General features: G+C 51.4%; 2 protein-coding genes across 7 annotated transcripts in view; both read left to right on the top strand.

The window, feature by feature from the left end:
* The window catches only part of LOC129044281 (epoxide hydrolase 1-like), a 32,822-nt gene extending 13,433 nt beyond the window's left edge, over positions 1-19,389 (top strand). For 2 of the 6 annotated variants that reach the window (XM_054502116.2, XM_063671542.1), the window contains exons 4-10: positions 3,867-4,094; positions 4,427-4,556; positions 5,067-5,275; positions 7,290-7,398; positions 9,409-9,534; positions 10,049-10,118; positions 18,041-19,389. In XM_054502116.2, the coding sequence (XP_054358091.1) occupies positions 3,867-4,094; positions 4,427-4,556; positions 5,067-5,275; positions 7,290-7,398; positions 9,409-9,534; positions 10,049-10,118; positions 18,041-18,133 (965 nt within the window). In that variant the 3' untranslated portion in view covers positions 18,134-19,389. Of the gene's footprint in view, positions 1-3,866; positions 4,095-4,426; positions 4,557-5,066; positions 5,276-7,289; positions 7,399-9,408; positions 9,535-10,048; positions 10,464-18,040 lie in introns of those variants that run through there. The other 4 variants (XM_054502121.2, XM_063671587.1, XM_054502128.2 and 1 more) reach the window with 4 other exon arrangements.
* EPHX1 (epoxide hydrolase 1) overlaps positions 18,273-25,489 on the top strand; it is a 34,544-nt gene continuing 27,327 nt past the window's right edge. Inside the window, exon 1 of the mRNA XM_054502069.1 lies at positions 18,273-18,370. The gene's annotated coding sequence lies outside the window, so the exon portion shown is untranslated. The remainder of the gene's footprint in view (positions 18,371-25,489) is intronic.

Below are 25,489 nucleotides of genomic sequence, written 5' to 3'. Positions count from 1 at the left end.
CCTCCTCCCCTCCAAGCCCAGCACGGCCATCCTGAGCCCTCCTCAGCTCTGGGATGCTAACCCAGCAGCCCTGTCATGGAGCATCCTATGGATGCCACGGACCTATAGGGAAAGTCAGAACAGTATTTCCTCCCACAAAGGGAAACAGGGACCCATGAGGCAAACTATGAGCTATGGGCTTTTTAAAAATGTCTTGCTGGGTGTGGTGGCTCACGCCTGTAATCTCAGCACTTTGGGAGGCCAAGGAGGCAGATCACCTGACGACTGGAGTTCAAGACCAACCTGGCCAACGTGGTGAAACCCCGTCTCTACTAAAAATACGAACATTAGCCGGGCGTGGTGGTGCACACCTGTAGTCCCAGCTACTCAGGATGCTGAGGCAGGAGAATCGCTTGAACCAGGGAGACAGAGGTCGCACTGAGCCGAGATCGTGCCATTGCACCCCAGCCTGGGCAACAAGAGCGAAACTCCATCTCAAAAAAAAAAAAAAAAAAAATTATCTTCACCAGGCTTGGTGGCTCATGCCTGTAATCCCAACACATTGGGAGGCTGAGGCAGGAGGAAGCCAGGGATTTGAGGCCGGCCTGGGCAATTTAGCATGACTCTGTCTCCATTTTTAAAAAGTCTTAATTTTTTAAATTCAAATATTTAGGCCAGGCGCGGTGGCTCACGCCTGTCATCGCAGCACTTTGGGAGGCGAAGGCAGGTGGATCACGAGATCAGGAGATTGAGATCATCCTGGCTAACACAGTGAAACCCCGTCTCTACTAAAAATACAAAAAGTTAGCCAGGCGTGGTGGTGGGCGCCTGTAGTCCCAGCTACTCGGGAAGCTGAGGCAGGAGAATGGCGTGAACCCAGGAGGCAGAGCTTGCAGTGAGCCGAGATAGCACCACTGCACTCCAGCCTGGGCAACAGAGCAAGACTCCATCTCAAAAAAAAAAAAAAAAAATTGAAATATTTAAAACAGAAAAAGCACAGAAGGGAATATAGTGAGAAGCAGCTCCTTCTTGCCCCTGTGCCGGCCAGAGGCAGCTGTGTTTTACTCGTGCGTCCTGGGAGAGCCTGTGCATCCACAAGCATGGATGTGTACTTTTTCTCTAATTTAAAACTCAAATGACAATGTGGTAGAATTTGAATTAAAAAGAATCTCACTTCATGCAGTGTGTTCCAAGGGAGATAAGATCACCTACTAAAATAAACTTTAGAATAGGAGTAAATTTGGCAACGTAGAAGGACACCCAGGATACATTGTTAAGTAAAAAAAAAAAAAAGATTCTAAAATAGAATGTATGTATGGTTCTATTTTTGTTAAAAGTTATGTTCTCTAAGTCTTTTTAAAAAGTTTGAACTGTCACAGCCAAGAAGGGTCTAAAGAGACATGACAGCTCAGTGGCGTGTGAGTCCTGGATGGGATCCTGAAACAGAAAATGGACATTGGGGAAAAACTAAGGAAATCTGGCTATTATTTTGTTGTGTGTAGATACCAGTTTTATCCAGGTTTTAGAAAGGAGAAAATCCGGGCCGGGTGTGGTGGCTCACACCAGTAATCCCAGCACTTTGAGATGCCAAGGTGGGAGGATGGCTTGAGCCCAGGAGTTTGAGACCAGCCTGGGCAACATAGCGAGACCCCATCTCTACAAAAAAAATAACAAAAATAAGCTAGACATGGTGTTGCCCACCTGTAGTCCCAGCTACTTGAGAGGCTGAGGTGGGAGGATCGCTTGAGCCCGGGAGGTTGAGGCTGCAGTGAGCCGTGATTGTGCCACTGCACTTCAGCCTGGGCAACACAGTGAGACCTCATCTCTAAAATAACAAGAAAAAAAGCAATCCTGCAATGTGTGACAACATGAATAAACTGAGGAAATAATGCTAAGTGAAATAAGCCAGGGACAGGACAAATACCACATGATTCCACCTATAGAAGGAATCTGAAATAGTCAAACTCAGCAGAAGCAGAGAGTAGAAGAGTGGTTGTCAGGGGCTGGGGAATAGGGGATACGGTGTTGCTGATCGTTGCTGTGTAAAGTTTGAGTCCTGCCAGCCGAATACATCCTAGAGATGTGCTGTACAGCAGAGCGCCGTCAGTGTTGGGCATTTACAAATCTGTTAAAAGGGTAGGACCCGTATTAAGTGTTCTTGCCATATAATAAAAAGTGTAAACAGTAAGGAAATCAGACTATGGACTTCATAGTTAATAATATCTCAGTCTGGTTCGTTAATTGTAATGAATGTACCATTCTAACATAAAATATTAATAATGGAGGAAACCCGGTGGGTGTGAGGTATATGGGAGTTTTCTGGACTCTTTGCAGTCTTTCAGCAATCTAAAACTGTTCCAAAATAAAGTTAGACAGACAACACCATATTTTCTTTAGAGAGTGGGATTACATGTGAGTCATCCCCCTTTGGCTTATCTGTGTTTTCTAAGTTTTCTACAGTAAACATGTATTATTTGTATAATATATTAACGACAGAACAGAACATTAGCTAGACCATGCTGACTGCACCAGCCCTGGTGGCAGAGGGTCCCAGGCATGGCAGCCGCCCTCACTGTGAATGCCGTAAGGCCCCAGGTGCTGTCCAGGGCACTGGCCTGGGAAGGGGCTGCCTTCTTTTGATATGCAGAGGCCCCAAGTCAGTCCAGAGGAGACCAGAATCCATTCACCTGCCCTTGGCTATGATGATGTTTCCAGCATTGCACTTGAAAAAAAAATCTTCCACTTTATTTTATTTTAATTTTTTGAGATGGAGTCTTGCTCTGTTGCCCAGGCTGGAGTGTGGTGGTGTGATCTCGGCTCAGTGCAACCTCTGCTTCCCAGGTTCAAGCGATTCTCTTGCCTCAGCCTCCCGAGTAGCTGGAATTGCAGGCACCTGCCACCATGCCCGGGTAATTTTTTTGTATTTTTAGTAGAGACGGGGTTTCACCATGTTGGCCAGGCTGGTCTCGAGCTCCTGACCTTAGGTGATCCACCCAACTCAGCCTCCCAAAGTGCTGGGATTACAGGCGTGAGCCACCACACCAGGCCAAAAATCCTCCACTTTAAAGAAAATGTCATTTGGTAAGCAGAAAAAGGTAACATTTTGTCAATGTGTATGAAAAAAGTTATGCATTTAATACCTGTTCATTGTAGAAAAATTGGAAAGTACATAAAACTCAAAAGAGAAATTAAAAGCACTGGAATCTACTGCTCAGGGAGAACTGCTTTTTACATTCTTGGAGTTTATCCTCCCAGACTTTTAAAATTCACCAATACATGGTATAACTACAGTATAAGCATAGATGACTTTTTACAAAAACTGGGTCACACAATGGATATGACTTGATCATTTGCTTTTACCTCCCAGCAATATCTTCTGATCTGTTTTCTATGTTAAATAAACATACATCTACCCTGTCAGTTTAGATGACTGTATTGGACTCCAGTATACTGTCAAACTATACTTGATTAATCCTGTATTGCTGGATACGTGGGGCTTTCTCCCTACCCTCCAGATTTTAAATTATTGAACAAGTATTTATGGAGGCCTGCTGTGAGCCAGGAGCTGTCCTGAGCCCTGGAAAGCCAGCAGTGGCTGTACAGACCTGGCCCAGCTGTCAGGGGGCACCTCTAAGGAAACCGGGAGGCAATAATCGTAGCTCCCTTGCAGGGAGGTTGTGAAGGCCGAGTGAGGACATCTGTGCACCTGGAGCGCAGTGTGAGTGTGAAGCCAGTGTCAGCCATTATTACTGTCAATACCATGGGGGGCGGGGGGGCGGGGGTACTAAGGGTGGCAGTACTCAGTATCCAGGCTCTGGGGGGTGCCAGAGCCTGACCGCGCAGGGTCTTCTCTCCCCCTCCACCCTGACTGTGCTCTGTCCCCCCAGGGCTGGACATCCACTTCATCCACGTGAAGCCCCCCCAGCTGCCCGCAGGCCGCACCCCGAAGCCCTTGCTGATGGTGCACGGCTGGCCCGGCTCTTTCTACGAGTTTTATAAGATCATCCCACTCCTGACTGACCCCAAGAACCATGGCCTGAGCGATGAGCACGTTTTTGAAGTCATCTGCCCTTCCATCCCTGGCTATGGCTTCTCAGAGGCATCCTCCAAGAGGGGTACGGAGCTGCTAGAGGCTCCATAACCGCCCCGTCCTCGCCAAGGGTGGGCCAGGTGTTCCCGCCAGGCTCTCCTTCCGGGGGGGTGAGCAGGGAGTTGTCCCGAGGAAGCTGGGAAAGGAGGGGCCTGAGAGGCTGGCCCCAGACTCACCGCCCTCCGGGGCTGGAGATGCCACCCCTATATTTGGGCTCCAGGATTCCTTCTTCCTTCTGTGAGCTTTTCTCACCTCCACCTGGGGGTGGACGGGCCTGAGAAATTTCACAGAACACTCAGAGGGCTCAATGACTCCTATGACTGCATGTGACTCCATGCCTTTCCCCATCACCGCCAGAGTTCAACTCGGTGGCCACCGCCAGGATCTTTTACAAGCTGATGCTGCGGTTGGGCTTCCAGGAATTCTACATTCAAGGAGGGGACTGGGGGTCCCTGATCTGCACTAATATGGCCCAGCTGGTGCCCAGGTGAGGTCACTGTCAGGGTGGGGTGGGTGTGTGTGTGTGTGTCCTCTAAGAGGTGGACCTCTGTGCAGGGTGGGCCAAGGCCCCCCCAGGGGAGAGGAGGGAGTGTGACCTGTCACTCAGCAGTACCTGAGGCAGGTTGACTTGGATCCTCCTGTCTGTAACCCAGGGTTGCGGCTCTGGGCCACGTTCCCAGGCAGAGAAGGCCTGTGATAGGAGGGGAAGGTCAGGCATTAGACCTCTCCGCTGGACCAAGCTCTGGGACAGCCCTGAGCAGAACTCCCCAGAAACTGTATTTTACCCCCAGCCTCCCTCCTCCAACTCCCCAGAAACTGTATTTTACCCCCAGCCTCCCTCCTCCAACTCCCATGGGCTCCCCAGTGGGGCCGGTGCTGAAAGAGGCTGGCTCTGTGCTCGCTCCTCAGCCCTGAGGCCTGTTCCTCCGCCATCTCTCCTCTCCCCCTGTCCTTGACACCAGCCCAGCCTCACCCCGGCCCCTCTCTCTGCCTTCAGCCACGTGAAAGGCCTGCACTTGAACATGGCTTTGGTGTTAAGCAATCTCTCTACCCTGACACTCCTCCTGGGACGGCGTTTCGGGAGGTTTCTTGGCCTCACTGAGAGGGATGTGGAGCTGCTGTACCCCGTCAAGGAGAAGGTCCTCTACAGCCTGATGAGGGAGAGCGGCTACATGCACATCCAGTGCACCAAGCCCGACACCGTGGGTGAGTGTGCTCAGGGTCCTTGCCCACTGCCGGCTCCACTGGGGCGGGGAGACACCCGTGGGGTAACCTCACCACCCCACCCCAACACTGCCCACAGGAGGAAGCCTCTTGTAAGGACCTCCCAGCTCTTTAGATCTTTAAACTGCATTTTCCCATAGAATCAAGAGGATGGACCCTCAGCAGATTCCCAGGCCAGTTTAGCAACTCTGTTTGGCCGACTCAGTATTCATGGCGGCTTTTACCCCTGATCTCCCACCCCTGAGTCTATATCCTCCACTGAGAAGCAGAGGGATGGAGGGGGTGAGGTAGGAGGAATCCTGGGAGTGGGCAGCTCTGGGGCTGCAGGGGAGAGGGAAGAGGGTGCCCTGGAGCCTTGGGGAAGAGGTTCCCAGGCAGTGAGGGAGGGCCCAGCAACCATGTCGGCCACCAGGGTCCTGTTAAAGGACAATACTTTTTCAAAAAGGTAAATTTATAAAGGAGCCAGTAAAATTTTGAAAAGAAACAATTCAAAGACAAATAAGAACACTGAAATTAATTTGCTAACAGACACTAAACTTGTCAACATCCACAGAGTAATATCAGTTAAATCTCCATGGGACAAAATTCATTTGCCCCTATGAACGAGAGTCATTCGCATTACCCTCAGTTCTCTACAATGCACAGAACTGTAAAATAGCTCAATGACAAGGAAAGATGGGACCCCTGTAGCATCATGTCAGTCCGGAAGGTCTGCTAGGTAACTCCCTAGATCTTGTCCAGAAGACACCCAGGAATTGTCTTGCCCATTTCCAAGTTCTTCAAAGTTTTCATGGGAATCCCACGCCCACACACAGGAGGCAGCTCATAATCATCATAATGGCATTTCATAAAATCAGCATTTTTCTCTGATTATAAAATACATGTTCATTGTCAAAAAGCTTAACAATGCAAAAAGTACAAAACATTAAAGACAATCTCGTATAACTTCTCCCTCCCCACATCCCCTCTCCTTCAAAAGAACTTGTGAACATTTTGGTGAGAATTTTCACAAGTGAAGTACGTCCATATCACCAACACGGCCCCAACACTCCAGATGCCCCTCGGGGTTCTCTCCCAGGTACCACGCTCTGACCTCTGACTGAGATGGTTTTGGTTGTACCTGTTTAAGTCCTTCTATGAATAGAATCACAGAGTATGTACCCTTGAGTCTGGGTTCTTTTGCTCAATATTATGGTTGTGAGATTCATCTGTGCTGTTGTCCCAGCTTTTTTTTTTTTTTTTCAGAGACCAAGTCTCAGTCTGCTGCCCAGGCTAGAGTGCAGTGGCACGATCTCGGCTCACTGCAACCTCCACTTCCCGGGTTCAAGCAATTCTCCTGCCTCAGCCTCCCACGTAGCTGGGATTACAGGCATGCGCCACCATGCCCGGCTGATTTTTTTGTATTTTTAATAGAGATGGGGTTTCACCATGTTAGCCAGGATGGTCTCGAACTCCTTACCTCAGGTGATCCACCCGCCTCGGCCTCCCAAAGTGCTGGGATTACAGGCATGAGCCAATGCCCCCAGCCTGTTCCAGCCATTTTTCATGACTGTACAGTATTTTGGCTTATGAGTATATCAATATTTATTTATAACTGATCCCCTATTTTAGACTTTTTCAGGTGGCTTCTCATTTTTCATGAATCAGAGCACATAGACTGAAAAACCCCGCCTTTTTAAAAACAGCACTTCTCATTGGGACCCCACCAAATGCAGAGGCATAGGCCCTTCACTTTGAAGGAAGCTGAGCGGGCAGTGTGCGAGGCCCCAGGAGAGAATGGGAAGGTATCGTCCCGTTTATCAGATGAGGATGCCAAGGCCAGAGAGTTAAGGAAGCGAGGCATGTGAGCACCCAGGAGTTAGGGCAGGCCTGTGCTCGAATGTGGCTTCCTGCCCACAGCCCCGCCCTCTGCGGCCAGTGCCACACATCACACCTGAAGCTCCAGCTCTCTGGTCCCCAGGCCTGAGTCTCTCCTTTGCTCCCCGCTCCCCGCCAGGCTCTGCTCTGAATGACTCTCCGGTGGGTCTGGCTGCCTATATTCTAGAGAAGTTTTCCACCTGGACCAGTAGGGAATTCCGATACCTGGAGGATGGAGGCCTGGAAAGGTGAGGCCCTGGTTTGCCCCTGCAGTCATGACCCTGGTCCCAGCAGCCAACCTCCTCACCCTCTTCATCCCCTTGTCTGGTTGCTCTGCGTGGGGCACTCAGCAAATTTTATTGTTGGCTTTCTTACAAATCCTCACCCCGTGACCAACGTAGCTGCATTTTTTGGGTGAGGCGGCCTGGTGAGTTGCTCCCAGCCTCACAGTGCATGGTCAGGACTAGGATGCAGGCTCACCTGCTTGTGCTCCTTTTGCTGAACAGGCCCCTCTGGGGATTAGGGAACCCACAGGGCAGCAGGCACCACGTTATTGTCAAGAGCATCTGGGCCTTTCCTCCTGATTCGCTGGAGAGCCTGGCATCAGGGTCACATGACCGCGTGTTCCAGGAGGGTGATCGCAGAAAGACAGGAGGCTGTTACATCTCTCAGAGCTTTAGAGGCTGTATCCTCTACATGCCTGACTCCCAGCTCTGTGGCCTGACTCAGGCTTCACCAAGGTCAGCTGTGACCCACCCTTTCTAGGACCCATCCCTTTATTCCTTCAGTGACACACAGAGAGGACCAGATAGTGCTGGGGATGGGAAAGACGGTAAAATGAGACTGAATCCTGCCTTGGGGGTAGGGACTCTGTCTTGGCCATGCTCTAGCCCCATCACCTAGAACAGTGCCGGGTGAACAGTGGGAGAGCCCAGTACATAGATGTTGAATGAATGTGCAAAGGACTGTGAGAGTCCAGTGGAAGGAGGATTCTCTTTGTCTAAGCGGCAGAGAGGGGAAATGACCAGGAGAATGTATCTGATTTGGGCCTTGGAGGATGAGTAGGAGTTTGCTGGATGGAGGAGAGAAATTTAGGCAAAGAGAAAAGCAATAAAAATGCAAGGAAAGGGTGCTTGGAAAGGGTGGCTTGTCCAGAGGCTGAAGCAGGCACACTGGGGCCAAACTCATTCCTGCAGGCAGGTGTTCGCCTCCTCCAAGAGCCTCAGCAGGGCCTTCGTCTGGATGTGTTTCTGCTGCCCTACATTCAGCAGGACAGGGATCGATGGAGCTCCTGCAGGACCACCTTGGCAAGGGGTCTGGCCTGCTCCTTGCACACGGATACCTGGGGCGGGATGTGAGGCCCCAGCAGACTATCCCACTAGGCCACTCCTGCAGCTCTGGCCCCGGGTTACAGGGAGCACCAAAGCCCTCAGCAGGAGGCAGAAAGGATCAGATCTGTGTTCCAGAAAGAACAGGAACACACTAGGGTGGAAATGGTGGTCGTGGTCGTGGTCTGCCCTGCGGGCAGAGCCGAAAGGGAGATGGAAGCACTTGGCCAACTTGCAGAAATCCAGTTCACAGAGGTGACGTGTGTGCTGGAACTAGTTTTCATTGACCAGTTTTCATTTTGCCACCAAAGTCACATTGAAAAGGCTGTTCCCTTTATCTCTGTCCCTGCTGCTGTTGCTAGAGATTCAAGGTTTGAATGAGGAAGGTAGGGTTGGGAGCGCCTGCTCTGGGGAGAGTGGAAGGTGGGATGGGGGCTGTGGAGTGTGCATCCTGGACGCAAGCTGCCTAGGTTTGGATTCTCCACTTAATAAGTAAAATGGAGATAATAGTACCTATGTCCCATAGGCTGTTGAGAGGCAAACATGAATTAAAAGAAGGTAAGGAGCGTAGAACATGCTGCCTGGTATGTGGTCCCCACAGTAGCTGGTGCCCTGAGCAGTTTCACCGTGCAGGGGTTGAGGGGAGGGAGGAGAGGTCAGTGGCAGGAGAGAGGGGATGGGTGTGTAGAGGTAAGGTCGGTGGTGGGAGGACCTTGGGGTGATAAGAGACACTTCGACTAAATCCATGCACTGCAGTCTGGTGCCCTGGGCGCAGCCTGCCTGTGACACGAGGATACCACACACCTTGCATGAGGTCTGAGGAGGGAAGCCGCATGGGCAGGGCCTGGCATTTGTAGCACTTTCCGGCTGCCCTTTGTCACACAACTGCATCTGGCACTGAGAGCGGGGCTTTGTGTTCTGCGTTCCCAGGAAGTTCTCCCTGGACGACCTGCTGACCAACGTCATGCTCTACTGGACAACAGGAACCATTGTCTCCTCCCAGCGCTTCTACAAGGAGAACCTGGGCCAGGGCTGGAGGACCCAGAAGCATGAGCGGTGAGCCTGGCTGAGCTGAGAACAAGGGCCTCTGAGGCTGGAGGCAGGGGGACGGCCAGTCTTGAGCTCCAGGAAGGGCACTTGGTGGTGGGATAAGTATAACCTTGCGTGCAGGTGCCCTAGCGGCCCTTGGTTGGGAACACTAAAGGTTGAGGTGTTTGGAGAAAGCCCTCATGGAGGGACCACGTGCCTGGCTCCCAGGCGGCCCTCCCCAGTCTAGGATGCTGGTCTGGAGTGGCACTGATGGTTCTGGGATTTCCAAGTCTCACATGGAGACCCTCAAAGGTGGGGATTTAGAGGCTGTCCCATGTCCCTGCCTGGGTGGCTCTCCCAGAAAAAAGAGAGGGCCCTTAGTGAGGGGAGGGCGGTTGAGACCCTGGATTTGTCCTTTTCTTTATGGCTCCTTGTGGGTGGGCCAGCTGATCTCACCCTCAGGCGCTTGAACCCCCTGCTGTGCAGGACAGAGGGGCACAGGGCCACAGCCTCACCCCTCCGTTGGCTCTTCCGCTTCCAGGATGAAGGTCTACGTGCCCACTGGCTTCTTTGCCTTCCCTTCTGAGCTATTGCACGCGCCTGAAAAGTGGGTGAGGTTCAAGTACCCAAAGCTCATCTCCTATTCGTACATGGTTCGTGGGGGCCACTTTGCGGCCTTTAAGGAGCCAGAGCTGCTCGCCCACGACATCCGCAAGTTCCTGTCGGTGCTGGAGCGGCAGTGACCCACCGAACCCCCGCCCCGTCACCTCCCACAACAAGTGCCCTCCAGGCTTTTCTTGGGGAAGATACCCCTTTTCTGAGGAATGAATTTGCCTCTGTCCCCTGCCCATGGTTGGAGCCCACGCTCACCCCCTCACCCCTCCAAGCTCACTCCCCAACCCCCAACTCCATGTGGTAAGCAAAATGGCCTTGATGAGAAATGACTTTACTTCTAACAGCGGCTGGAAGCTAGTGACATGAGCGTGCGCTGACCCCACGTGGGGCCCCCTGTCCAAGCAGAGCTGGCCGGCCCCTCCTTGCTGGCAGAGGCACGGGAGGCCCGCTGGGGATGAGGCCACTGGCCAGGGCTATGCTGCACCAGACCAATGGCACCGCCCCCACCCCTCCCAGCGCAGGGGCAGCTTGGAGCAGAGGCAGCACTGGCTGCCACTGCGGGGGCAAGTCAGCGTCAAGAGGGTCCCTGAGTGAGAAGGCCCAGAAAGCCCAGGCCCACCAGGCCAGCAGACAGGCACAGGCAGGGCCTGCAGAGGTGCCAAGGCCCCGGCCCAGTTGTGCTGGAAGGAGCCTGGACCTGCTCTTTCGCACCCCCATCCCACCCCAACTGCACAGGCTTGTGCCTTGGTGCCCCCTGGAGGCAGCAAGGAGGAGGCTTCTCAGGCAGAAGTCTTAAGTTGCATCCCATTCCCCAGAAACCCCAGGAGGGAGAAGAGGGACAGCCCCTCCTTCCTGCCAGAGCCAGGGTTCAAGGGCAATGGGATGGCCGTGCACCCAACCCAGGCACCCCTTCCTGTGTGCCAACCATGCTGTCCTTTGGTGAAGGGGTGGGTTGCCCCTCCACACCTGTGGGTGTTTCTCGTTAGGTGGAACGAGAGACTTGGAAAAGAAAAAGACACAGAGACAAAGTATAGAGAAAGAAATAAGGGGGCCTAGGGGACCAGCGTTCAGCATATGCAGGATCCCACCGGCCTCTGAGTTCCCTTAGTATTCATTGATCATTCTTGGGTGTTTCTCGGAGAGGTGGATGTGGCAGGGTCATGGGGGGATAATAGTGGAGAGAAGGTCAGCAGATAAACACGTGAACAAAGGTCTCCGCATCATAGGCAAGGTAAAGAATTAAGTGCTGTACTTTAGATATGCATACACATAAACATCTCAATGCCTTACAGAGCAGTATTGTTGCCCGCATGTCCCACCTCCAGCCCTAAGGAGGTTTTCTCCTATCTCAGTAGATGGAACATACCATTGCCCAGGGACAGGCAGGAGACAGATGCCTTCCTCTTGTCTCAACTGCAAAGAGGCATTCCTTCCTCTTATACTAATCCTCCTCAGCACAGACCCTTGTCAGGTCTTTCCCTTCCCAGGAGGCTATATTTCAGACTATCACATGGCAAGAAACCTTGGACAATACCTGGCTTTCCTAGGCAGAGGTCCCTGCAGCCTTCCACAGTGTTTGTGTCCCTGGGTACTTGAGATTAGGGAGTGGTGATGACTCTTAATGAGCATGCTGCCTTCAAGCATCTGTTTAACAAAGCACATCCTGCACAGCCCTTAATCCATTTAACCCTGAGTTGACACAGCACATGTTTCAGAGAGCATGGGGTTGGAGGTAAGGTTACAGATTAACAGCATCTCAAGGTGAAGAATTTCTCTTAGTACAGAATAAAATGGAGTCTCCTATGTCTACTTCTTTCTACACAGACACAGTAACAATCTGATGTCTCTTTTCCCCACAGTTGATCCCAACTATTGGGAGGCTGAGGCATGAAAATCGCTTGAACCAGGGAGGCAGAGATTGCAGTGAGCCAAGATCACGCCTCTGCACTCCAGCCTGGGTGACTGAGCGAGACACTGTCTCAAAAAAAAAAAAAAAAAAAAATCGTGATCCATTTTAAGCTTTTGGCACAGTGCCTGGAATATAGTAAAGATCAATAAATTATACTTTTTTTTTTTTTTTTTGAGATGGAGTCTCACTCTATCACTCAGGCTGCAGTGCACTTGCGTGATCTTGGCTCACTGCCGCCTCCACTTCCCGGGTTCAAGGAATTCCCGTGTCTCAGCCTCCCGATTTGCTGGGACTACAGGCACACTACCACACCCAGCTAATCTTTGTATTTTTAGTAGAGAGGATTTTGTCATCTTGGCGAGGCTGGTCTCCAACTCCTGGCCTCCAGTGATCCACCTGCCTTGGCCTCCCAAAGTGCTGGGATTACAGGTGTGAGCCACCACGCCTGGCCTAGCAGGCTTTTTTTTTTTTTTTTTTTTTTTTTTTGTAGAAATTGACATGCTGATTCTAAATTCATATGGGAAAGTAAAGGACCATGGATAGCTAAAACAACTTTGCAAAAGAATACTTTTGCAAAAAGTTGAAGGACTAACACTACCTTCCTTCAGGTCTTATTACATAGCTACGGTTATTCAAGACAGCATCAAGGAAATCAAGCAGATCAATGGAAAAGAATAGAACCCAAAAACAGACCCACATATATATGGATAACGGATTTATTAAATATATCAAAAGGGCCAGGTGTGGTGGCTCACACTTGTAATCCCAGCACTTTGGGAGGCTGAGGTGGGTGGATCACTTGAGGTCAGGAGTTCAAGAGCAGCCTGACCAGTATGGTGAAACCCTGTCTCTACTAAAAATAAATGCCTTAGAAAGTTTAAATAGGCAGGGCACGGTGGCTCATGCCTGTAGTCCCAGCACTTTGGGAGGCTGAGGCAGGCGGATCACGAGGTCAGGAGATCAAGACCATCTGGCTAACACAGTGAAACCCCGTCTCTACTAAAAATACAAAAAAATTAGCCATGTGTGGTGGCGGGTGCCTGTAGTCCCAGCTACTCAGGAGGCTGAGGCAGGAGAATGGCGTAACCCGGGAGGCGGAGCTTGCAGTGAGCCAAGACCGCACCACTGCACTCCAGCCTGGGCAACAGAGCGAGACTCCATCTCAAAAAAAAAGAAACTTTAAATAAGCAGAATGTTTACTTTCATTTTGTGCCATTGTTACCCTGGATCTTCCGAGCACCCAGCTTACCCACCGAGCTCCTTTCAGTCGTCCTCAGGTTTCCTTTGATGATGTGTCCTCTGCTTCCACACGCTCTAGCGTTCCTTCACTGGGGTCTTCATAGCCCCACATTGGGCACCAGAAATGTTGGGGTGATGAGGCCCAACAGCAGGCTGTGGGGGCTACAAAGTCCAGCGGGGTCAAAGGAATGAGAAAAGACAAGAGTGCATAAAGTGGGTCCAGGGGACCAGTGATGGATTGGCCAGGCGTGGTGCTGCATGCCTATAGTCCCAGCTACTCAGGAGGCTGAGGCAGGAGATCTGCATGAACCCAGGAGATGGAGGTTGCAGTGAGCCAAGACCGTGCCACTGTGCTCCAGTCTGGGTGACAAAGCAAGACTCCATCTCAAAAAAATAATAAAGATATCAAAGGTGGCCAGGCATAGTGGCTCACGTCTATAATTCTAGCACTTTGGGAGGCAGAGGCAGGTGGATCACCTGAGGTCAAGAGTTCGGGACCAACCTGGCCAACATGGTGAAACCCCATCTCTACTAAAAATACAAAAAAATTAGCCAGGTGTGGTGGCATGCGCCTGGAATCCCAGCTACTCGGGAGGCTGAGGCAGGAAAATCGCTTGAACCTGGAGGGCGGAGGTTGCAGTGAGTTCAGATCATCCCACTGCACTCCAGCCTGGGCGAAAGAGCGAAATCCATCTCAAAAAAAAAAAAAAAAAAGAAAAATCAAAAGGTGTGAAGGCAAGTTAATGGAGATAAGAAAGTCTATTCAACAAATAGTGCTGGAAAAACTAGATATCCAGATGTTTTTAAAAAGTGAACTTTGAGCGCTACCTTGTACTATATACAAAAATTAACAAGATAGATCATAGTTCTAAATGTAAAACCATAAAACTTATAAGAAGAAAAGATAGGAAGAAATCTTTGTGACCTTGGTTAGGCAAAGATTTAGAAACAACACCAAAAAAAAATCTGTAAAAGAAAAAAATGATAAACTGGACTTTTTAAAAATTAAAATCTTCTGCTATTCTAAAGACACTGTTAAGAGAATGAAAAGACAAGCCACATGTTAGAAAAAAATTATTTGCAGCTGGGCACAGTGACACACACCTGTAGTCCCAGCTCCTTGGCAGGCTGAGGTTGGAGGCCAGCTTAGTCAATGTAGCCAGGCCTTGTCTCAAAAAAAAGAGAGACCCAGGGTGGTGGCTCCTATCTGTAATCCCAGCACTTTGGGAGGCCGAGGCAGGTGGATCACTTGAGGTCAGGAGTTTGAGACCACCCTGGCCTACATGGTGAAACCCAGTCAGTCTCTACTAAAAATTCAAAAATTAGCTGGGCACGGTGGCGCATGCCTGTAGTCCCAGCTACTAGGGAGGCTGAGGCATGAGAATTGCTTGAACCTGGGAGGTGGAGGTTGCAGTGAGCCGAGATCGAGACATTGCACTCCAGCCTGGCCAAGAAGAGTGAACACTCATCTCAAAAAACAAAAAAAGGAAGAAATTGCATTATTCATTTTATTGCAAAATATCTTTGACAATTTTCAATGGATTTTTATATTGCCATTGACTCCATATACACGATTGTAATCATCTACTTTCACTTTACCCTTCTCCGTGATGAAATCTTTGAAAAATCCTAGCTTTAGCTGTTACTAGGGGAGATGAGCTTTCCTCCTGCTTTGATGAATTCTTTCCTCATGGACAAGTTAACTCTCTGGAGCAGACAGGGGCTGTGTAGCACAGTGGTTAAGAAGAGGTCTTAGAACCGGTTGGTCTGGCCTCCATCTAGCTCTGCCTTCCACTGGCTGCAGGTCCTCTGGCACGTCACTGAACACCTCTGGGTGTCAGTTGCCTCAGGTGGAATGGGGTTAATGCTGGAACCTACCTGAGGATGAAATGCAGACATCACGTGAGATAATACATGTGAAGTACCTAGTTCATTGTTTGGCCTATTAGGAGACCTAGCTGATTTAATTATTTATGATTCAAATATGTTTATTCATCTTCTCACAAATATTGAGCTTTTAAAACATAGTGAGAGCTAGATCATAAATCTCCCTCCCAGGTGCCCACTGAGCTGTGCCTCAGGCCTTCTGACCTCAGCCCTCCCAGCTGACCTCTGACCCTGCTCTCCTTGCCCACACAGAGCTCAGTGCTGGGATCACAGGTGTGAGCCATGACGCCCAGCCTGTAGAATGTTAATGTGGGGTTTGTGCAATATTTCCTCATGATTCTATCCATATTGTGCATTTTTGGCAGAAGCAATGTTGTTTCCTTTTTGTTGAATCAGGAATTGATCTACAATTTTTATCCAAGATTGCCTCCCACACATTATTTCATTCTACCTGATGTACCTGGAAACTCTCCAGATGTTTATGCAGAACAACAGCCTTGCTCTGATTTTTTACACAATATAATTTATTCTAAAGATCACACTATACCCATTCTTTTGCTCCAGAAACCTTTCAATGGCTTTTAGCCAAAAGCAGTAAAAATCTGTCTAAATTTTGCCCTGCTGAGTTGGACTCTGATGCATTTGTTTCTACACTGCCCATATGTAGACTGTACTTAGAAATATCTTGCACTATTTTAGATTTCATAGCCCAACGCTGGATGGATGATTAACCAAGTAGGAGAGTATTAGGATACAAGAGGTTGCCATTTTAATGCAGTTTTGAAAAAACAACAGCTTTGGCCACACATGGTGGTTCACGCCTGTAATCCCAGTACTTTGGGAGGCCAGGGCAGGCAAATCACTTGAGGTCAGGAGTTTGAGACCAGCCTGGCCAACATGGTGAAACCCCATCTCTACTAAAAATACAAAAATTAGCCGGGTGTGGTGGCAAGTGCCTGTAATTTCAGCGGCTTGGGAGGCTGAGGCAGGAGGATCACTTGAACCCGGGAGGCGGAGGTTGCAGTGAGCCGAGATTGCGCCATTGCACTCCAACCTGGGCGACAGAGTGAGACTGTATCTCAAAAACAAACGAATAAATAAAATAACAACTTTATTGAGACATAATTCACATACCCATAAAACTCACTCTTTAAGAGTGTAAAATTTCACGGGTTTTGGTATATTTACAGAGTTGTGGTGATGTAACCATCACCAATATCTAATTTTAGAAGGGTTTTGATGCAGGGCAGGTGAGACCCCAGATTGGGTCTCAGCCCAGCAGGGTTTTTAGCTTTGTCCAGGAAAGAATTCAAGAGAGAGCCCGTGGTGTGAGACAGCAACTTTTATGGAGGTGGCTGTGTCCAGCAGCAGCAGAGGGGGCCTGCTCCTGCAGTGCAGGGCTGCCCCACAGGCAGTGTGCTGAGAGCAGCAGCTCTGGGCAATTCTGCAGTCATGTTGATACCCACTTTTCGTTACATGCAGATTAAGGGGCAGTTCATGCAGACATTTCTAGGAAAAGGGTAGTAACTTTTGGGGCCTTGGGTCATTGCCATGGAAGGTGGGTGATAACTCCGGGGGCGTGCCCTGGTAAACTGACATGACACACTGGTGGGCATATCTTATGCTCAGCTTCCACCCAGTCCCTGTTTTAGCTAGTCCTCAATTTGGTCCTCAATCTGGTGTCCAAGCCCCACCTCTGGCATTAAGTCCTGACTCCTACCTGTTTCACCATCACTGCAGTTTTAAGAGTAACGAATTCGGGTCCCCTGGTGAAGTGGCCAGAGGCAGAGCTTCTGTGTGAACTATTTGGAGGGGAGGGGAAAGAACTCTCCCAGACTGCAGGTTCTGAAAGGAATACAGAGATGTCAGAGACTGCAGGTGCAAGAGAAAGCTTTTATAGGAGGGTGTAGAATTAAAGAACAAGAGGACTCTGTATGTGGATGGAGGAGGGCACCCTGTCCGGCAGTACTGCAAGAGCAAAAGTTTGGAGGTGGGAGTGAGGTGAGTGCGTCTGCTGGCCAGAATTCTTGGGCCAGGGTGAGCAGAAAGGTTGGAGGCCAAGGGAAGGTGGGTGGTGGTGAACCTTAGCCTGAAGTGTGCAAGGTGACACTCAGAAGCTTAAAACTCCAGCCACAGGCCCTGCATGTGGCCTCCTAGCTGTAGTCTGTCAACCGAGATCGTGAGGATGCTGGTGGTTGAAAGAACTGCACCTCTGAGCAGGTGAAGGGAGGAACTAAGGAGGGGTGATGGCAGAGGCGATAGGGCAGGCTTTCTAACGATGAGGGGCTGGGGATCAACGCTCTCCGGGAAGCTAAAAGAGCCCCAGCAACCACCTGCCTGGGCCCTGAGCTCCCTCCAAAGCGGGAGGTGATTCACTAAGAGGTTGCTCCCCTGTCATTGAACTCAGCATCCTATACTGGTCCTCACCATGAAGACCCCCAAGAGTGCTTCAGACCATTGCTTCTCACATTCTCTGTTTAAAGACACTAATTTGTTTTTAGATTTCCCAGCATGTCACGGACCAATATGTTTGTTAAATATACTAAGAATGAATTGCTAGAAAGATGAAATTAAAAAGACATACACCGCCAGGTGCAGTGGCTGACGCCCATAATCTCAACACTTTGGGAGGCGGAGGTAGGTGCATCGCTTGAGCCCAGGAGTTAAAGATCAGCCTAGGCAACAAAGTGAGACCCCCGTATCTACAAAACAAAAAATTAGCCAGGTGTGGTGGCGCAGCCTGTAGTTCCGGCTATTCTGGAGGCTGCAGTGAGCCGAGATCGCACCACTGCACTCCAGCCTGGGTGATACAGTGAGACTCTGTCTCCAAAAAAAAAAAAAAAAAAAGACACACATCATGCAAGTTTGGATTTTTGTTTTTAGATTCAGCTGACGAAGTTAAAGGATCAAACTGCTGTACGAGCTGCTAAACGCTTCTCTCCATTTCTGGCTGCGGTGCCGCGGACCGCCCTTTAAGTAGCCCGTTTTATCCCCAGCAGAGGTGGAGCCTTGGGCAGGCCTAGAGACTTTCCCGGATCGCTCAGGTAACCGGAGGGGAGGGACGGAACCCGGGTCCTCCAGGCCGGGGAACGCCCCGCTCGGAGGCCGGGCTTGGGCGGAGACTGCGCAGGGGCGGCTGAAAACTAGCCGAGGAGAGCCAGGGAGCCGGAGAGATCGCGCGCCTGCCGCCGCCGGAGCCTGCGAGCCGAGACCGTAAGCTCCCGCGCCGGCCGGGCCCGCACTCCCCGAACGCAGACGCGTTTCGGGCTCCGCGCGGGCTGGGCCGCCGGGGTGGGCGGCGGGCCGGGGTGCCAAGGGTTCGGGGCTGCGGTTGGCCCGCAGGGGTGCAGAGGGACTTGTAGTTGGTCCGCCCCCAGTTCCTGCCCCGCCAAGAGACTGCGCGTGCCGCCTACTGGGGGAAGGAGCCTGCAGGTGGCCGCGGACTTCTCGCAGGGAATTCCGTGTCCCAGACCGCGGGCGGACGCCGCAGGGAGGGAGGCTCGCGACCCCGGGAGCGCACCGCGTCCCCTGGCCTGGGCGAGCTCTGCTTCCAGGGCCGAGGCTCGCTGCGCGGTGAAATGCACTCATTTGTCACCGAAGTCGGAACACTGATCACACCTTTTAGTTGAAACGCGCTTTCATCTCCATCTGCCGCCGCAGCCGCCGCCCCGCACCCCCTCGCTCTGGTCTCCGCTTGCAGAACAGGAAACTTGCCAGGGAGTTCACCTTGTAGACGAAGCCAGGGAATGTGGTCAACTTGAGCAAAAGCGCCGCGGAGACTGAGTCGCCGCCTGCCTCCCTCCCTGGCAGGTGTCGGTTTTCTCTGAGCTCATGGCTCCTTCCTTGCCTTGGCGGCTCCCGAGACCTTGGAGGAGGGGTGCCTAGCAATGTTGTAATCCTAATTTCGATTTTTTTTTCTTAAAGTTGAATGCCCCCTGCATTCTCCACCTCCCATTGTTTAAACTTCAGGTTCCGCAAAGCCTGGCTCCGCCCCCACAGGCAACACTCGTTGTCCTGGAAGCTCTGTGAGGGCTCAGCTTGTGGCTGGAGGTGGGAGGTGAGGAGGACCCATGCACTTGGCAGACCAGCTTCCAGGACAGCCCTTTGCTGGGATTGATGAGCTGTTGGTGGAAAATTGTTGAGGACCTTGGGGTTGGTGCCTGTTTCGGTACCACTGTGCAGCCTCCTCTGCATCCAGCATAATTTAAAATAAACATTTTCAGGAAGCCACACTTCTCCAGAAAGTAACATTGTTTTCTGGTGTAACAGTTGCCTCCTTCAGGGATCTGGGTTTGGGGGATGTTAGGGGGCCTTTCACTGGCCCCACTTGGTCTGACTTAGCAGCAAAAACTCTGGGAGTGTTCTGCAAGCAGTTTTTCTTTCCCAAATTTCCACACCTAGGAGGCCCTGAGGAAGCGTGGGCACTACTTAGGACCTGCTCACTGTGGAACTGGGGCACAGCGGGGAGCATGCCCTTGTGGGATTTGCAGTTCTAGGGGCAGAGGGATAATAAAATACATTTGTAAACTATAAAGTATGTTAGAAGATGATGTGTGCTATGGAGATAAATAAAACTTTAAAGAGGGGAGAGGAGTGCCAGGTGGAAAGGGAAGGCCTCACTGAAGGGTGGCACTGGCATAGACCCGAAGAGTTAGGGAGCAACCAAGCTGCTGCCTGGGGTGGAGGTGCAAAAGCTGGGGGCAGGAGTGTGCCCGGCTTGGATGGCCTGATTTTTGTGTTTGCAGAGTGTGGGTCAAGCTGGTGAGTGATCTACTGGATAAACTGAACTAGCTCAGTCTGTAAGTGAGGGGACTCCTGAGCTTTCTGCGGCCTTCTTCCCAATTCCAGCAAAGGAAGGACCTTCCACAGAAAATAACTGCTCAGCAAGGCAGCCAGGGTGAACCTCAGCACCATCTGTGACAAGCCACATGCTCTCTGCGTGATGCCTCCTGCCTCTCAGCTGTGCCTGAAGCACACTAGCTGGCATGGACTTACGCGGCTGGGAACATCTTCAGGAAGCCCTGAATGAGGGCTCTGTGGGCAGAGGGACCTTTGCAGAAAGGGCATCTTGACCACTGCAGAAGGTGGAGTGACTCTGTTCAGGCTCCTCCTGGGGTGTCCTGGTTCCTGCCTGATGTCTTAAGCATAATTGGTATTTTCAGGGAGCCCAGGTTCACCAATGCACAGTGCCCCTCCTGTCGACCTGATACCCAGGCTTGGTGATTGCTCACCTGACACCTTGATTCCCGTTCTGGTATCTTGGCCCAGGCCCAGACATGTGAAAGCAGGGGCTACCGAGATTCATTTCTCGGTTCTTACGCCAGGAGGTTCAACCACATGGATCACAGCTGGGCGTACCAAATAAGGGAGGGCCAAGCATGAGCTGGTCACCCCTGCTGAAGAAGTAGCTCGAAGCCCACCCACTCGGGGACAGAGTGGGCACAGATGGAGTAGACAGGTAGTGATTCGAGGGGCCTCTAGGATCTCATACTCAAAACCCACCTCTGCTGGGGCCATAAATCCCATCAATAGCAATTCATTCCTTTGAGAGGTAATACAGTGATGTGGGAAGAGGATTGGGCTGGAAAAAAGACTTGGCTCATGTCCCAGCTCTGCCATTAACGTGTTCCCTCTCTGGACCTCATCTGTAAAATGAGGTTAGGCTCAGCGATCTGCAGGCCTTCTTGCAGCTCTGCTATGTGATGATTCTGTGGCTAAGTCCGAAGGGATTTCAGGAAAGGAATGTGTAGGAGGAAAACAGTAAGTTTTGAAGGGACTCAGTGGGCCCTGTAGCCTGTGCTGGGTCCAGTGAAGACACTTCAACTAGAGTGAAGGCCCTGGCCACAGGGTAGGGGAGGCAAAATCTTAAGAGTTCAAGGGCCCTGAGTCAAGGCAGGAGGAGTCACTGCCCAGCCCAGCTGGCCCCCTGGGCTGCCTGTGTGTGGTTCTTGACCCAGACCTAGTGGCTTAGGAGCAGAGTCTCCAAGGGGCTGTGGGATAAGGTGGGGGTTGCAGGAGGGAGAAAGCACCCTGGCAGTTTCCCCGTTAGGGGACCAAAGCGTTGCCAAGGATCCAGCCACACCCCTCTCCTGAGGAGGGAGGAGCTGGTGGGCACTCCAGGAAGAGCTTCCTCTCGCCAAGGAGAAAACTGCGCAATCCAATCCTCCGTTATATAACTGAACACACAATTGTGCAAACCAAGCTCACACTGAGCAGCCTCCCCTATTGTCAAGGTTTATTTACTTTCCCAGGGGAAGTCATAGTTCATCCTTTCTCAGCAGAAAGCAGCCATTTGACTGTCACAGCCTGACCTATGGCATTCCAGGAGATGGGTTCAGAGACCTGGCGTGGAGTCCTCATGCCCACTGGCCCTGCTGTCCGTGTCTGTCCGTCTGTTGCCTGGTGGGTGGGTGTGGTTTAGTGCATGGTCCAGCCCCCGCACAGCCACACCCATTAGGCTGTCCAAGGCCTGAGCAAGCTTGCATAAGAGGGAAAAGTGTTCTTTCCTCTGAGGAGTTAAAGAGACTTCTGGAAAATTCTCCAGCTACTCCACAAACTAGGGTCACAGGCCTTGTTCCTAGGTCAGGAGCAGGAGTTTTTGCTGCCTTTAGCATTTGGGAAGTTTGATGAATAGACTGACTGAATTTGAATGTCTTTTTGGTACTTAGGAGCTGGATTAACTACTTCACATATCTGAGCTTCATTTTTAATTGTCTTTAAAACAGAAAAACTGGCTGGGCAAGATGGCGCACACCTGTAATCCCAGCATTTTGGGAAGCTGAGGTGGGTGGATCACTTGAGCCCAGGAGTTTTGAGACCAGCCTGGGCAACAAAGTGAGACCTCGTCTCTATAAAGAATAAATTAGCTGGGAGTGGTGGAGCACACCTGTAATCCCAGCACTTTGGGAAGCTGAGGCAGGAGGATTTCTTGAGCCCAGGAGTTCAAGACCACCCTGGGCAACATAGCGAGACCCTGTCTCAAATAATTTTTAAAAAGAAAAACTACCTCTTCTTAAGATGGTTGTAGTATGGGAGATGGTGTGTTTAAGTCTTCCCACCCCAGTGTCACAGCTCAGGGCTTCTCTAGCCTTCCTCACAGCGGTTGGGGGTGCCCAGACACATCCTGGAGTCTAGGCCGTGTTCTGAGTGTCTCTGCCATGGGTCCGCGTGGCTGGCTTGAGTCCAGGAGCAGCCTGGACTGTGACTCTCGAAGGCTGTGGGAGGCTGGTGACCGGGAGCAGGAGGTCTCAGTGCCTCCATGAAGGGTCAGGGAGCCGTGCTGTGAGAGGCCAGGAGCAGGCAGCCATTGGCCCTCCAGCCCTCACCAAAGGCCACCACCTCAGCTTGTCCTCTGGCAACCCAGCCTGGGAATTTGCTTTCCCTGTGGAATGAGAGACACTGGCCACATTGAGGGGTGGCTTTCCGGTCCTACAAATTTGTATCCCTCTTTCTGCTAGAACTGGTGAGACTTGGCTAATTTCGGAGAGACTTTGGGAAAGTAAGAGGAATACATTGGTCCCAGTGCCAAGCCCCAAGGCCATCTTTCTAGGTATGAGTATATCCTGCAGTGATACGATATGAAAAGCCTGACTCTCTTACCAGCTCTTTGGGGGAAATGAATATACTTTCCCACGTTCCAGTTTTTCTGGCTGTGGCAGGACCTGCTTGCTGCCAAGTTGTCCCTGTGGGGAAATAGCAGTGGGCCCAGCAAACATAGCCACCAGGTCGGGGCACAGCCACCAGGTGGAAGAAGCAACCCTGCCCTCTTCTGGTTCCGTGTGTGCCTCACTGAGGTAGGACTTCCAGACCCTACCAGGAAGGCTGCTATCAGGGTCACAGTGATACCCTGTCAGGACATCGTTTTTTTTTTTGAGACAGGGTCTGGCTCTGTCATCCAGGCTGGAGTGCAGTGGCACCATCTCAGCTGTCTGCAAACTCCGCCCCACCAGGCTCAAGCCATCCTCAGCCTCCCAAGTAGCTGGGATTACAGGTGTGCACCACCATGCCCGGCTAATTTTCTTTTCTTTTTTTTTTTTTTGGGTAGAGACAGGGTTTCACTATGTTGCCCAGGCTGGTCTTGAACTCCTGGGATCAAGCGATCCACCTGCCTCAGCCTCCCAAAGTATTGGGATTACAGGCGTGAGCCACGGCACCCGGTCAAGATGGAACATCTTAATTTCAGAGTTGCCTTCAGGACTGTTGATTGAACCCCATAAATATTTTTAGCCTTTTGGGACTTTTAAACTCCTTTTTGCAACGTAAGCATTGCCACAAACAAACTAACCCTCACCACGACAAAACAACCCACAACTCGGACCCTGGTCCTCGGGCTGCCCTACAGGAAGCACCCCTAGTCCTCTCGCTGCTCTGCTAGATGAGACGGCAGGCTCAGGTTCCTCCATGAGGCCTGGCTTTCAGTGCTCTCCTGTTACACACTGTGAGGAAGCTTCCAGATCGTGGAGCATATTGTTGAGGAAAAGACACCTTGGGGAGAAGGGGGAGGTGCAGAGTGTGGTTAATGGTGGGAAGGAACTCCAGTAAGTGTGTTATATGATCTACTTCTATTATCCCCTGGAATAGGAGCCTCTCTCCACTCAAATAGAGAATGCCAAGGACTGGCCTGGCACGGTGGCTCATGCCTGTAATCCCGGCACTTTGGGAGGCCAAGGCAGGTGGATCGCTTGAGAACAGGGGTTTGAGACCAGCCTGGCCAATATGGCAAAACCCCTTTTCTACTAAAAAAAATCAGCCAGGCATGGTGGTGGCGGGCGCCTGTAATCCCAGCTACTCAGGAGCCTGAGGCATGAGAATTGCTTGAATCTGGGAGGTGGAGGCTGCAGTGAGCTGAGATTGCGCCATTGCACTCCAGCCTGGGCAATAAAGCAAGGCTCTGTCTTTAAAATTAAAAGAAAAAAAAAGTTATTCTAATTTTTTTTAAATTTTAAAAGATAAAAAAATAAAAAAAGAGAATGTCAAGGACTGAAATTGCATGGAGGGCAATTCTTTTTCCTTATACGTGGTGAACTGGGTTCTACTTGAGTTTTTTCTCTGGTAATTTAGAACCAATGGAAGAAACTCAACAGCTCTAATTTTAATTGGCAGAATGTGAGATGGAATGGGACCTCAAATGAAACTCCAGGCCAAGAGCTCACGAGCCCTGCAGCATGTGGGGCGTCTCTCGGTCTTCTTGAGTTCTGTAACTTAAAGTTTGTGTTGCCTTTAAAGAGTGTGGAAGTAGCCGTCCCCTCTCCGAAGGTGCACAGGATCTGGCCAGCCCACCCGCGTGGCCTTCCCCTTCCCCTCTCTAGACCCTCCACAGCAGATGGGGCCACGGAGGCCTGGAGAAGTGGAGTCACTGACCTGAGGCTACATGGCTGGCAGGCAGCACGGCCAGGCGGCAAAGCAGGCAGTGAGGGCCTAACTGCCCGTGGGCTGGCTCGGGGCTCCCTCAACAATATTGGCATCCCAGTGCCAATCCCAAATTGTTTTCTTTCTATCTCTCCAGATATGTAGATAGCATGGAGGCGGAGGGAATTCCCTCCCACACAGACGGCGATTTGCCCGTCCCTCAGGCCTCAGAACAGCACTCCTGCCCCCAAGAAGGCTCCCTCCCGACACTTTTTACCGCTCTTTTGCTCTCCCCCCACTTTTTTTTTTCCTGCTTGTAAACTACATTTTTCCTTTCCCTTGGTTTCTGGCTCTAAGCTGTTTTCCCAGGGCTTGGCTCCGGCTCTTACACAGAGATAAACACGGCCATTGGCCTGGTGCACAATCCCAGCTCGCCTGCATCCGGCCTCTTCCATCCTGAGTCTCTGGGGGTCCCTGGGGTTCAGGGACAATGGCTGAGGGTGAAGAAGCTGGGAGTTCCCCCAGGGTTTGCCTCCATCACCCTTGGGCCAGCCAAGGGAGTGGGGCTGGGAGCTTCAGGATGGCTTTTGGGCAGCCCCTGGGAGCCCCGAGGCTTGGGCAGCTGCTGACAGGGAGTTCACGGCAGGAACGCTCCCAGGCTCCCATCCTGCGTCCGCTTGGCAGGCAGGCAGGCCAGGAATGGGAGGGAAGCCATCTGTTTCTCCCTTTCCACTGGATGTTCCCTTCGCCTTGCCCCAGGGAGGAGTGATGAGCCTGGGGTGCTGGGGAGGGCAGGATGCGGGCAGGCTTGGGACCAGGCGTGCAGAAGCAGCAGACCCTCCAAGCCCGCCTATCTCTCTGGCCTGGCATCTGAGGGGCAGGTCATGCCATAGTTTTTCCCTTACCCTCTCTGCCCCCACACTTTCCTCCCCAAAGTGGCAGACTTCCCCCAGGAGAAGCACTGGGTTTTCACGCTGCTGTGAG

Source organism: Pongo pygmaeus, chromosome 1 (assembly GCF_028885625.2).
Source record: "Pongo pygmaeus isolate AG05252 chromosome 1, NHGRI_mPonPyg2-v2.0_pri, whole genome shotgun sequence".
Lineage (NCBI taxonomy): Eukaryota > Metazoa > Chordata > Mammalia > Primates > Hominidae > Pongo > Pongo pygmaeus.
The sequence above is the reverse complement of the archived record's forward strand: the minus strand, read 5'-3'. Positions and strand labels throughout refer to the sequence as shown.